This window comes from Octopus sinensis, linkage group LG25, assembly GCF_006345805.1.
Source record: "Octopus sinensis linkage group LG25, ASM634580v1, whole genome shotgun sequence".
NCBI classification, from domain to species: domain Eukaryota; kingdom Metazoa; phylum Mollusca; class Cephalopoda; order Octopoda; family Octopodidae; genus Octopus; species Octopus sinensis.
Window position 1 is genome coordinate 1,821,146 of NC_043021.1, and position 13,477 is coordinate 1,834,622.

At 39.7% G+C, this 13,477-nt stretch overlaps 1 protein-coding gene across 5 annotated transcripts in view; it reads left to right on the forward strand.

Annotated features, from left to right (window-relative positions):
- LOC115224470 (uncharacterized protein KIAA0930 homolog) overlaps window positions 1-13,477 on the forward strand; it is a 57,001-nt gene that overhangs the window by 19,214 nt on the left and 24,310 nt on the right. For 4 of the 5 annotated variants that reach the window (XM_036513157.1, XM_036513160.1, XM_036513159.1 and 1 more), the window contains exons 3-8: window positions 704-858; window positions 2,637-2,741; window positions 5,185-5,262; window positions 7,958-8,059; window positions 9,412-9,552; window positions 12,459-12,650. In XM_036513157.1, coding sequence (XP_036369050.1) covers window positions 704-858; window positions 2,637-2,741; window positions 5,185-5,262; window positions 7,958-8,059; window positions 9,412-9,552; window positions 12,459-12,650 — 773 coding nt within the window. The remainder of the gene's footprint in view (window positions 1-703; window positions 859-2,636; window positions 2,742-5,184; window positions 5,263-7,957; window positions 8,060-9,411; window positions 9,553-12,458; window positions 12,651-13,477) is intronic. The other variant, XM_036513158.1, reaches the window with a different exon arrangement.

Consider the following 13,477-nt stretch of genomic DNA (forward strand, 5'->3'; position numbering starts at 1 on the left):
GGGGGTGGTGGCGACCCCTGTTGTACTCTTTTGCTCCAACTTTCTCTCACTCTTTCTTCCTGTTTCTTGTCCCCGACTTCCTACGCAACCGTTGAGTCTGGATGCTGCGCATTCATCCATCCGTCAATGCTCTCGGTGTTGGGGGTTGACCTGCTTTCTCTTCTGCGGGTCTTACAAATAGCAAAGGACCACGTTTCAGACTTCTCTGGTTTAACCCATCCACCCACCCCACCATGGTGATATACAGCATGTCTTCAGTATTTAAACATGGCACTATCCACCCTTCCTCAGCTCTGACCACTGCCAACTTCAACTTCTTCCAGGGAGAGGAAGAAAAGTTCTCCTCAGATTTGAGGAGACTCGTTTTCACCAAACCTCAAGACAACATCCCTGCTAATTAATGTAGCATGTAATAGCTTTTAATTCTTTTTACTATTGGCACAAGGCCTGAAATTTTGGGGGAAGTGAATTAGTTAATTATATCAACCCTAGTGCTCAACTAGGACTTAGATTGTTGACCCCGAAAGGATGAAAGGCAAAGTCGACCTCAGCGGAATTTGAACTTAGAATGTGAAAACGGACGAAATACCGCTAGGCATTTCACCTGGTGTGCTAACAATTCTGCCAACTCGCCGCCTTAATAATGATAATAATAATAAATGTGAGATGACACCTTCAGTTATTTTTGTCCTTTATATTTCAGCAGATAGTATTGAAGTTGTTAGCACCAACAAATTCTGGACCACACTCTTTACTGAATACTTCATAGAAGGCAGCATCAACGATGATGAACGAGATGACATGGTTTTTTATGTCCGAAAATCTCATATTAATCGCGGTCGCATTCCTCAAATTCAGGTAAGAAATACCATTATTATTATTATTATTACTAATGTTGCTGTTGTTAAATGAATTATGGTCTCTAAATCATAAAGAATAACAGGGTGAGTGGTTACCTCTGGCCTTCCTTAGCATTAAGTCAATGTTTCTGAGGTTTCTGGACCTGGGGCTATTTGCTAATGAGTTCCATTACCGTGGAGGAAGCGTTAAGAGTTCAATCTCTGCAGTGATTGATCTTCAAAGCCCCTGTAACCATGGCACAACTATGCAGGGACAATGATTGATTTGTCCTATTACAGACAAGTACCGGTGCTACGGTCTGTCATTAGTTTACTTTGATGTTTTGTATCCATGTGTAAAGGGCAATGACATTGCATTGGGGTGATTTGAATCCCCAGGTGGGATTTGAACTTGGAGCACAGAGAGCCAAACTGAATACTGCAAGACATTCCATCGTTTTTAAACTTCTAGTGAAGGCATGTGGCCTGGTGGTCAGACTATTGCACTCGTGATCTTGAGATTGTGGTTCAGTTCCTGGATCAGGCAATGCGTTGTGTTCTTGAGCAAAACACTTCATCTCACATTACTCTGCAACCACTTTGACACCTGAAGTACGGTACACAGTGCACCTGTTCAGACATCAATTTGATGGAGAGAGAGAGAGAGTGAGATAATATACAGCAAATGTATAACATTTGATCTTTAAAAACAAATCATCTCAGCAGAACTGCTAAAATTAAATTCCATGGTTATTCCAGTAATGATGTTAAATATCTCCCAAAAAATATAGAATTGGTATTTTCTGCAAGTTCCATTGCCTCAATAAACTTGACACATCTCAACAAAACATAGATTCGAACATGGCATTCATCAACAAAAGCTAGATTTGTATATAAAACTATTTTCTACAGTTAAGGTTGATGAAATTTTAAGTGGATATATTGGATTTGCACAGCAAAAGGGTTAAAGAGGAGGATCATCACAATCCTCATTTTTTTTATATCTGCTTTCCTGTACGGATGTGGCCCTACCTTTTTACTTGTTTCTTAAAATCCCAATGACACATTGTCCCTCTTCTAAAAATTATCATTTTGACATCCAGTGTTCCATGCTTGCATGGGTCAGACGGAATTTGTTGAGGGTTTTCTGGAGTTGGATGTCCTTCCTGTTGCCAACCCTCACTTTTTTTTTTTTCAAATAAGGTAATATTGCCCCATGACCAGACATGTTTTCATGGAAGACTGGAAATAAATGACACTATTTACATGGTGACACTCATTTACAACTACCACAGTCAAGGCAAGGAGACAGCAACACACGTGTGTGTGTGTGTGTGTGTGTGTGTGTGAGAGAGAGAGAGAGAGAGATGGTCTTCTTTCAGTTTCAGTCTATTGGTCAGTCCAGGGATATCGTGGACGACATTTGCCCAAGGTGCCATGCACTGGGCCTGAATCCAAAACCATGTGGTTGGGGAACAAACTCCTTACCACACACACACATCTGCACTTACGTAAATATTTTTAAAACAATCATCTTTTATAGAAGACTATCATCATCATCACCATCATTCTTATATCTGCTTTTCCAGACGGGTTATTTTAAGACAATGCTTTATGGCCAGATGCCCTCCCTAACGCCTACCTTTTCGATCCCTCTTAAAACCCTCAAAGATACAATGTTCTTCTGATAAAAATTACTATGATTCTTTAAATTTGATCTTGATGAATATCAAAATGTCCTCAACAGTTGTCTTCTTTTTTTTTTTCTCCTCTTATTTCTTTCTTTTTCATTTCCAGACGGAAATCCAAGTTTACCGGAGGGATTCGAAGAAACTGCCAGCTCTTGTGGACCGAGGCATTGACTGGGAGGAGACTGTCTACTTAAACCTCATTCTTCATCAGGTCCGTACACAACCTTCCTCTACTCTCCTACTCAAACCCTATTCTTCATCAGATTTACTCTCCAGTTTCCAATTCTCTTCATTTCTTCATTAGGTTTCTACATTTAAAATACAGCAGAAAACGGATGTCTTTTCCTCCCTCGCAAATGTTAACTAATCCACATTTAATGTGACTCAACTAGACCACATGGCCTAGTGGTTAGAGCAGCGGACTCGCGGTCGAGGGATCGCGGGTTCGAATCTCAGACTGGTCGATGTGTGTGTTTATGAGTAAAACACCTAAGCTCCACGTGGCTCCGGCAGAAGGTAATGGGCGAAACTTCTGCTGACTCTTTCCTCCTGCATCTTGCAGCTCACCTGCGATGGACCGGCGTCCCGTTCAGGTGGGGAACCTATACGCCAAGGAAACCGGGAAGCCGGCCCTTATGAGCTAGGCGTGGCTCGAGCAGGAACAAACAACAACTAGACCACATGCCCCCATTGAACAGATATCTCAGCACTCTTTAACCCTTTAGCATTCGGATTATTCTGTCAAATGTAATCCTTATTTATTCGCATTGCCTTGAATTAATCCTACGTTATCTCATAGCTTTAAGATTTCAACAATGTGATTGTTTACTTTTAGAATGACCTTCTGGGATACGAGGAACCAGATCCGGTCAGATTGAACATAAACCAAGCAGGATGTTTATGCTGGATATGATAGGCTTAATGCTTTAGCATTGAGGTTACTCCGTCAAATGTAATTCTTATTTATTTCCTCCGCCTTAACGAAGGCGGAGGTATTGTTTTCAGTCGCATTTGTTTGTTTGTCCTTAGACAAGATATCTCAAGAACCACTGGATGGATTCAGATGAAACTTTCAGGGATGTTTGGCCTCGTGACTAGCACGAACTGATTAGATTTTGGGATCAATCCGGTACCGGACAAGGATTCTTGATTATTTTCCTTGTTTTTTTTACTTTTGAGTGTTTTCAGGTTTTTAAGAGCTTCCAGGTTCATTTTTTAGTATTCTCGTTTGTGAGAGCAATCGAGTTTATTTCAGATATTCTCCTTTTAAAAATCATCTCTGGCTAATCATTGAGAGGACATTGGTGTTACCTTGGCGGAGGTTTGCACTCTCTGAGTGCTCTTGTTCACATTATTTTGCATTAATCATGCATTATCTTAAGGCTTTGAGATTTCGATGGTGTGATTGTTGTTTAGAATGACATTGTAGGGTAGAAGTGAGGGACCAGATCTGGTCCATTTGAACATAAAACGAGTAGAAAATTTGGGCCAGATATGGCTGGTTTAACCCTTTAGCATTCAGATTATTCTATCAAGTGTATCATCATCATCATCGTTTAGCGTCCGCTTTCCATGCTGGCATGGGTTGGACGGTGCAACTGGGGTCTGGATAGCCAGAAGGCTGCACCAGGCCCAGTCTGATCTGGCAATGTTTCTACGGTTGGATGCCCTTCCTAACGCCAACCACTCCGTGATGCTTATTAATTCACATTGTTTTCAATTAATTATACATTATCTCAAAACTTTGAGATTACAATGATGTGACTGTATATTTTTAGAATGGCATTGTTGGGTAGGTGTGAGAGGCTGGATCTGGCCAGTTTGAACATAAAACAGGTTGAATATTATGTCTGGTTTAAACGCCAAAGTGTTAAAGTGAATGTATAAAGTGATTACTTTGTCTTCTCCTCAGCAGAAGTCAGACTCTTGCTTAGTCTCATCTTTGTAACACAGTTCTATATTTAAGAGATGAGGAATTATTTACATTTGATGGAGATTTGTCCACATCTTGTTTTTGTTAACACAACGTTTCGGCTGATATACCCTCCAGCCTTCATCAGGTGTCTTGGGGAAATTTCGAACCCGGGTTCTCATTCCTAAGGTATTTTTCGATATTATTATTATTATTCAGATCGCTGCCTGGGATCAAACTCGGAATCTTGGGGTTAGTAGCCCGTACTCTTAACCACTACGCCATATGCCTGTGGGCAATATCGAAAAATACCTTAGGAATGAGAACCCAGGTTCAAAATTTCCCCCAAGACACCTGATGAAGGCTGGATGATAAATTACGTACCAGTTGCATACTGGGGTTCGATCTAATCGACTGCCCCCCCCCCTCCCCAAAAATTTCAGGCCTTGTGCCTAGAGTAGAAAAGATTATTATTATTATTATTAAGGTGGTGAGCTGGCAGAATCATTAGCATGCTGGGCTTAGCGGCATTTCGTCTGTCCTTACTTTCTGAGTTCAAATTCTGCCAAGGTCGACTTTGCCTTTCATCTTCTCTGGGTTGATAACTTAAGTATCAGTGAAACACAAGGGTTAGTATAATTGACTAATCCCTTTCCCCAAAAATTTCAGGCTTTGTGCCTCTAGTAGAAGATATTATTATGATTATTATTATGTTAGTAATATTGTTTTTTATTTTTTTCAGTTTGAATATACAGTAACGTGTGCGATCTGTACGAGGACCAGTGATAAAGATTTACAAATCCTGAAAAAATTTGCTCAGGTAAACAATATCACATAAGTTTCTCTCTCTCTCTTTCTCTCTCCTCACTTCTCTCTTGCCACCTCCCTCTCTCTTTCCCTCTCTCCTGCCTCTTCTCACCACCACCACCACTACCGCAACAACAAAAAATGTGTTAATACCAACTACAGCAATAAATTTTTTGGACCCTTAAATGTAAACATACACACACACACACACACGCACGCACGTGTATATGTAGAACAGCTTCTTACAGTTTCCTTGTGTGTGTGTATTACATGCTGTTGATTTGTAAAAAAAAAAAAAAATTAAGTCTGGGATCTGAGATTGGAATATAACGACCATGTTGCTACTAGAGACTAAATTGTGGGCCACTAAATTTAATCATAAACATCACCACACAACATATGACATAATCTGTGTACATCTGTTCTTCTTGATAAGAATGTTTAGAAATTGTTTATATCTAAACCCAAAGGTCACATGATACAGATAACTAGCCTGGGTCTCAGTTGAACCTGAGATTTGATATCATGATATCACAAGGAGATACAAGAGGTCCCGAGAGAGAGAGAGAGAGAGAGAGAGAGAGAGATGGTTAAATACTTATTTATCATTGATAATCTTAATTTCCAAACATTTGATCTGATTAAATAAAAGTTTTAATTCAACACAAAGTGTGCTTGCATACTTCAACGTTTAAACTAGCCATATCTAGCCAAAGCCTTCTAGCTGTTTTATGTTCAAACCAGCAAGATCTGGCTTCTCACACCAACCCAACAATGTCATTCAAAAAATAGTCATATCAGAATTGAGATAATGCACATTTCACTCAAAACGATCATCATCATTTAGCATCCGTTGTCCATACTGTCATGGTTGAACAGTTTGACCAGGAATGGTAAGCTGAGGGCCTGCACCAGACTCCAGTTTGATTTGGCATGGTTTTCTATGGCTGGATGCCCTTCCTAACACCAACCACTCCGAGAGTGTAATCGGTGCATTTGCATGCCATCAGCAGAGGTGTCAGTTTCCTGAGACCAACATCTGTCACAACTACAATTCCACTTGGCTTGATGGGTCTTCTACTCAAGCCCAGCATCTCACCAAAGGTCTCACTCATTTGTCATTGTCTCCATGAGGCCCAACGCTCGAAAGGTGCTTTTTATGTGCCACTGGCACGAGTGCCAGTTACTTGATACTAGCATCAGCCACATTGATTGCATTACATTTGGCAGAGGGATCTGAATGCTAAAGGGTTGATTCTGTAAAATACGGAATGATTAAATGTGTTATGTTTGTGTGTGCTTGAAGTTAGTTTCTTCATCAATTATATTCTATTTATTTTTAAGGCGGTGAGCTGGCAGAATCGTTAGCACGTCAGGTGAAATGCTAAGCGGTATTTCGTTTGCCGCTACATTCTGAGTCCAAATTCTGCCAAGGTTGACTTTGCCTTTCATCCTTTCGGGGTCGATAAATAAAAGTACTAGTTAACGCACTGGGGTCGATGTAATCGACTTAATCGGTTTGTCTGACCTTGTTTGTCCCCTCTGTGTTTAGCCCCTTGTGGGTAGTAAAGAAATAGGCATTTCATCTGCTGCTACATTCTGAGTTCAAATTCCGCCGAGGTTGACTTTGCCTTTCATCCTTTCGGGGTCGATAAATAAAAGTACCAGTTACGCACTGGAGTCGATATAATCAACTTAATCCATTTGACTGTCCTTGTTTGTCCCCTCTATGTTTAGCCCCTTGTGGGCAATATAGAAATATATATTCTATTTATTTTCTCATTGTCTCCATGAAAAGAATACGTATTTAGATGTCTTGTAAACAGTTTATTTCCTTTTATAATTGTTTGTTGGTTTCAGTCTTTGGATCCTGTCCACAGTGGGACGCCTACCTGCCTTTGAGGCAGGGTTTTAGTTGATTACACCAACCCCACTACTTTATCTGCTACTTACTTTATCATCGACGTAAGAGCCCGAAGACGAGCCTAATCTTGATGTAAAACCAAAATAAATGAAGCAGAATGATAAGGCTAATGGCCTGTTTGTTCGTCCCACAGTGACACACACACACACACACACACACACACACATGCAGAGACAAACACACATATGTATGTATATGTGTTCACAAACACACACACACACACGAAAATATATATTAGTGAGTTTGGCCGCCCCCCCAGATGTGTCATTGGTTTCACATGAGGATATAACCACTCAAAATTTAATTACCCTTAACAAAAGCAGTTATATATATATATATATATATATATATATATATATATACATACATATACATAACGACCAATCTATCTTTTGTTGCGGAATCTAATGTTTGAAACAAATTTTTTATTGAGATATGTCAAGTTTATTGAGGCAACAGGGCTTACAGAAAATACCTTTTTTTTTCCCCTTATTTTTTCTTTTTTTAACATTTAGCATATTCACTGGAATAACCATGAAATTTAATTTTGCAGTTAAAGGGTTAGAAATTTGCTTTGTACATTGTACAAAAGTTTTGGGGGTTTTTCTGGGTTTTTTTTTTTTTTGTTAAGTTTGATAGGAGCCTTGTTAAGTTCATGTGTATTGTTCCTTTTGGAACCTAAAATTAAAACAAATTTTGGAAAACTTCCAGGTTGCAGTAAAGCATTAAAAAAAAAAAACAATTCCATGTTCGTTAACTCAACTTATTCTGTTTCTGCTTTCAGAAAGTCTATCCGTCTCCAAGTCGTCGGAGAATGGACAGCAAAGGAACAGAAGAAGCCATCGCCTATCCTAATATCTTTTTCTCTGTTGATAATTTTGAGGAGGTGAGATATTGTCTCTTTCTTTTATCTTGTTTCTGTCATTGGACTACTGCCATGCTGGAGCACTGCCTTGCAACGTTTAGTCAAATAGATCAACCCCTGGTATTTATTCAATTGCTCTTCAAAATTTGAAGAACCAGAAAAATTCCTGTAAGACATTTCATTCAACACTTTAATGATTCTCCGAAACAGTTATGGTTCTGTGTTTTCCAGCATACAAATTGACGTACCATTTATTAAATGTAAACATTCAAACATCGTAATTATCTTTTCAAACCCTGCATTTCACTTGAAGGTTTTGGTCTTCCAAAGTCATCTTGGTGTATAAGTCAACCTACATTTCTTTTTTACCTTTTTTTTTTATTGTGCTGTAAAATTTGGTCTTACAAATTCAGGCCAGTACCAGGCTGTGGATCATTTGGTTTTGAGCCACACAGAAAGAATTGATTTTTAAATTTTATTTCTACTTTCACTATTGCAATCTTCTGTGTGTTTTTGCAGTATATATATATATGTATATATATATATATATATATATATATATATATGTATATATGTTGTATATGTAAGATTACATAGGTGTATTGTGTATGTAATAATTAAATTCTGTATTATGCACATTTCATTAATCATGTGTTCCCACAGTCCATGGAAAAATTGTTTTGTATGAAACTGGTACATGGGACAAAGCAATGTTGGGGATTGAAGGGCTAGGCTGTCCCCAAAATAGGAGTTAAAAGATTTCACTAAATAGGTAAATCTAACTTGGGCCAACAACTAGCCAACAACTGTCTGAGTTATATATGTGCCTAAATCGTGAGGTGCTCTGTGTCAGCTGTATTATATAGCAATGCTGTTACCTGTATATTCTATTTATGTGCAATGTATGTAAGGACTGATTTGGTGAACTCTGCAAAAGAAGATTTCATGTTTCAGTGGAGGGGAAGGTGGCTGCAGTAATGCTTTGTTGGCTGCAGAGAACAAGATGAAGCAAGCCAGACACCTTGGTCATCCACAGCATCCATCTCCGTCCCCAGTCACCTTGACCTGGCCTTGTCACTTGATTCAAGATGGTCAGAGATGAGAGAGTGAGGCTGACGATAAGCAACTCTTTTACACTTTAAACAAAGTCACTGCACAAGTCATTAATCATCTTTAAGGTTGACTAAAGGGTCCTTGTCACTCTGACTGATGAACAGGTATATGTATGTAAACTTTGGTGTTTTGGTTATGTATTTGTCTATGTCTTGGTCTGTTATTCCTTCCTAAGGTTCCTATTATTGTAGAGATTCTGTTCTCAGTTTCCTCATTTTGGTTCTGTCTCTATTTTCTTCTCTTCTTCTTTCACTTTTCAGGCTTTTGCTGATATCATTGTCAGGGACAGCGAAATAATTTGTGTAGAATTAGTTGCCACAGACCACGATGGCAAATTTCAAGGTGTGATCTTCCTCGGTTCTATAAAATATGAAGCCCTGAAGAAAGTTTATGATGCAAGGGTGAGTTGGTGTTGTTCTTTAGCCCTAGGTCAGCCCTGACTGACCATGATCATAACTTTTTTTTTTTCAAGTACTCTGTATATTCTTCCTTCCCTTTCTAAGTTGGGTGTTTGAGGGTGGTTGCGCATGTTTGGTGCGGCTGGTGGTTGAGGAACTGACGCCCAGTCTTTGTATCACGGGGAGGAACATTGAATAGAACTGTCACTGACCAGCTTCAAGATTGTCCTCACCATTTAATACCTGGCTCCCATGCTAGCATCATTATCATCATCATCGTTTAACGTCCGTTTTCCGTGCTAGTATGGGTTGGATGGTTCGACCGGGGTCTCGGAAGCCAGGAGGCTGCACCAGGCTCCAGTTTGATCTGGCAGTGTTTCTACAGCTGGATGCCCTTCCTAATGCCAACCACTCCTTGAGTGTAGTGGGTGCCTTTTACGTGCCACCGGCACAGGTGCCAGGGGAGGCTGACAGCAGCCACGATTGGTTGGTGCTTTTTACGTGCCACCGGCACAGATGCCAGTCAAGGCGGCGCTGGCATTGGCCAATTTCGGATGGTGCTTTTTACATGCAGCCAGCACAGGTATCGTAACTACAATTTACATTTGATATTTATTTTGGAGTTGGAATATTTGACAGGACCTGACATATCAGTGAACTGCTTCATGCACCAATGTCTTCACCAGGCATGGGGTAACCTTTTTATGAGAAGCAGGCTGTATAAGACATGGCTCACCATCAGGGAGGCCACACTACTAAAAAAAAAAGCATTCAGTACACATTGGAAAGGGATTGGTGTTAGGAAAGGCATCCAGCTGTAGAAATTATGCCAAAACTGACACCGGCATTTGATGCAATCCTGCAGTTTGCTGGATCCCATCAAACCTTCCAACCCATGCCAGCACCGAAAACAGACATTAAATGATGATAATGATAAATACAGGCCCAAGGCCAGAAATTTGGCGTGAGAGAAAACTGGAGACAATGAGAGGTCGAGTTGACCTTGGCAAGAATAATTGCACTTCACAGCCTTGCATGGTTAGTAAAATAAAGAAGCAGTCAAGTCCTGGAATTGATTTACCATACTTTAACGTATATAAGGAACCCCCTAATTTTTAAAGCTTAAAGTTTAAAAAAAGGCTTTGTAAGGGATTATGATACTATCCATGTATAAGAAACTCCCATATTTTTTAACCTAATTTTTGACAAAAAAAGGATTCTTATATGGTAATCAAGTGTCCCTTCCCCTCAGATTTCTGGTCTTGTACCAAGTGGGAAAGTTATGAAATACATAAATGCAGTTGATACAGTAATTGAAATCTCCAGATTAAAACCACAGATTGCAAGATGTGGTTGGACTTTGTGGCTTTTGGCCCAATCCCTACCTACGTAAGAAATAATTATTTACATCTGCTTTGATCATTATTTTCATCAAATTATAAATCTTCGACATTTTGTCTGGCTTTCTAACAATTCTGCCAATCCACCACCTAAATAATAATAATAATATAATCATTTCAACTATAGGCACAAGGCCTGAAATTTTCAAGGAGCGGGATAGTTGATTACATCGACCCCCAGTGCGTACCTGGTACTTATTTCATCGACCCCAAAAGGATGAAAGCCAAAGCTGATATCGGCAGAATTTGAACTCGAGTAATAATAATAATCCTTTCTACTATAGGAACAAGGCTGGACATTTGGTGGGTGGGCAGTCGATTACATCAACCCCAATGTGTAACTGGTACTTATTTCATACCTTCAGGGTCAAAATAATAATAATGGTCTCAAATTTTGCCACAAGGGCAGCAGTTTTGTTGATGGGTGTGAGATGATTACGTCGTCCCCCAATGTTCAACTGGACTTATTTTATCAACCCCAAAAGGATGAAAGGCAAAGTCGACCTTGGTGGAATTTGAACTCAGAACAGAGTGACTGGTGAATTACTGCTAAACATTCCATCCAGCATCTTAAGGATTCTGCCAGCTTCCAGCCAAAATAATGATAATAATAATATAGTAATAGTAATAATAATAAAAGTAACAATGATGATAATTTGAAATTTATTTTTATATGATGATGTCCTGTCATTTACTAAAATAAATTTTGATTGGGTTTCTTTTGGTATTTGTTTTGGGTCATGTGACTAAAAGTTCAATACTTCATCAGTTACAATATTCCAGCAAATCAATAACAACTTTACATTTGTTATTTAAAGGTCATTTTTTAAACTCTGCTCTCCCTCTGTCACTCTCTATCTCTCTCTCTCTCCGTTCCCCTCTCTGTCTCTCTCCGTCCCCCTCTCTCCCTCCGTCTCTCTCCCTCCGTCTCTCACTCTCCATCTCTTTCTCTCCGTCTCTCTCTCCGTCCCCTCTCTCTCTCTCCGTCCCCTCTCTCTCTCTCTCTCCGCCTCCCTCTCTCTCTCCGCCTCCGCTAACTATTTTGTCCAGTGTAGTGACAATTCTGCCAGCTCACAACCTTAATAATAATTTTTGCCAGAGTTAAAAGAGACGAAAGCAGCTGGAACAATGGTCACGATAAGACTTGGTTGATAACTGGATCCATCTTACAACAGCACAACTCCACAAGCCAGCAATGCTCCAGGTGTTGTCCGTCTTGGATGGGCCTGGTTCATGATACCAATATGCCTATGGAGTTTCTCTTAAGTTGGTAATGTCCCATCACCACCTGTAGCTCTACCAGGAGAAGAATTTCTAAAAGTTAGCTACAGTTCTTGGGTTAAAAGTTCCCCACCACCATAGGCTATTCAGTTGATCTTCAAAGGTTTAAAAACGCTATTGGGGGCTTAACTGAAGAGGAAGGTGTCTTTCTTCAATTCTTATTTACCATTATTTCTTTTCCCATAGAATCCCCTCTTAAAAATATTTTCTCTCTCCTCTTTATTGAAGGCTAGTCTCACATCTCGATGGGCTCATACGATGTCCCTTGGCTGGTTCAAGGGCCACAAACGAGTGGAATTCGTCCGCATGCGAGGACCGCATGGCAAGGGGTTTGCAGAAATGGCAGTGAGCCGTGTAAAAGGTTCTGGGCCTGAGACTCCAGACACAGAGAACTTTCCGGTAGATGCCTTTGCTGATGAGGTAAGTATAAGCATAGTGTTGTTTTGTGTGTGTGTGTGTGTGTATGTATTGCTGTGCTTTAGAAGGAAGATCCATCAAGCGGAGTGAAATCGTAGTCGTGGCAGATACTGGTGCCACACAACTGGTATGTAAAAGCACTTGTTACACTCTCGGAGTGGTCAGCACTTAGAAGGGCCATGGAAACCATGCTAAATCAGACTGGAATCTGGTGCAACCCCCTCAACTTACCATCCCTGATCAAACTGTCCAACCCATGCCAACATGGACAATGGATATTAAATGATGATGTTATATATATATATATATCAAATATAAATTAGAGATAAAACCACTATTATTATTCTAATTTATATTTTATATATCTATATTGTGAAATTTGATTTAATACTAAATTGAATTTTACCCTGTAAGTTTGGAGTTATACTCCCTATTATTATTATTATTATATATATATATATATATATATTGTTGTGTTGACCAGACTATCAGATGTTGTTATTCATCACAGGCCACAATGCGCTTCATTGCATTACTGTAACTTTCAAACGTGCCACCCCATTACGTAGATGGGTGGGCCAACATTCCTCCTGGATGAAACACCAAGTCCATTGCAGGGTGTTCCCATTTACAGCTGAGTGGACTGCAGCAATGAGAAATGAAGTGTTTTGCTTAAGAATGCAATGCACTGCCAGTCTGGGAATTGAAACCACACTCTAACATTTGTGAGTGCAACACCCTAACCACCTGGCCACATACCTTCAGATGCATGTGTGTATGTGTATGTCTAATGATAGTTTGACTCACCTCCATATGACTTAGTTTTATGG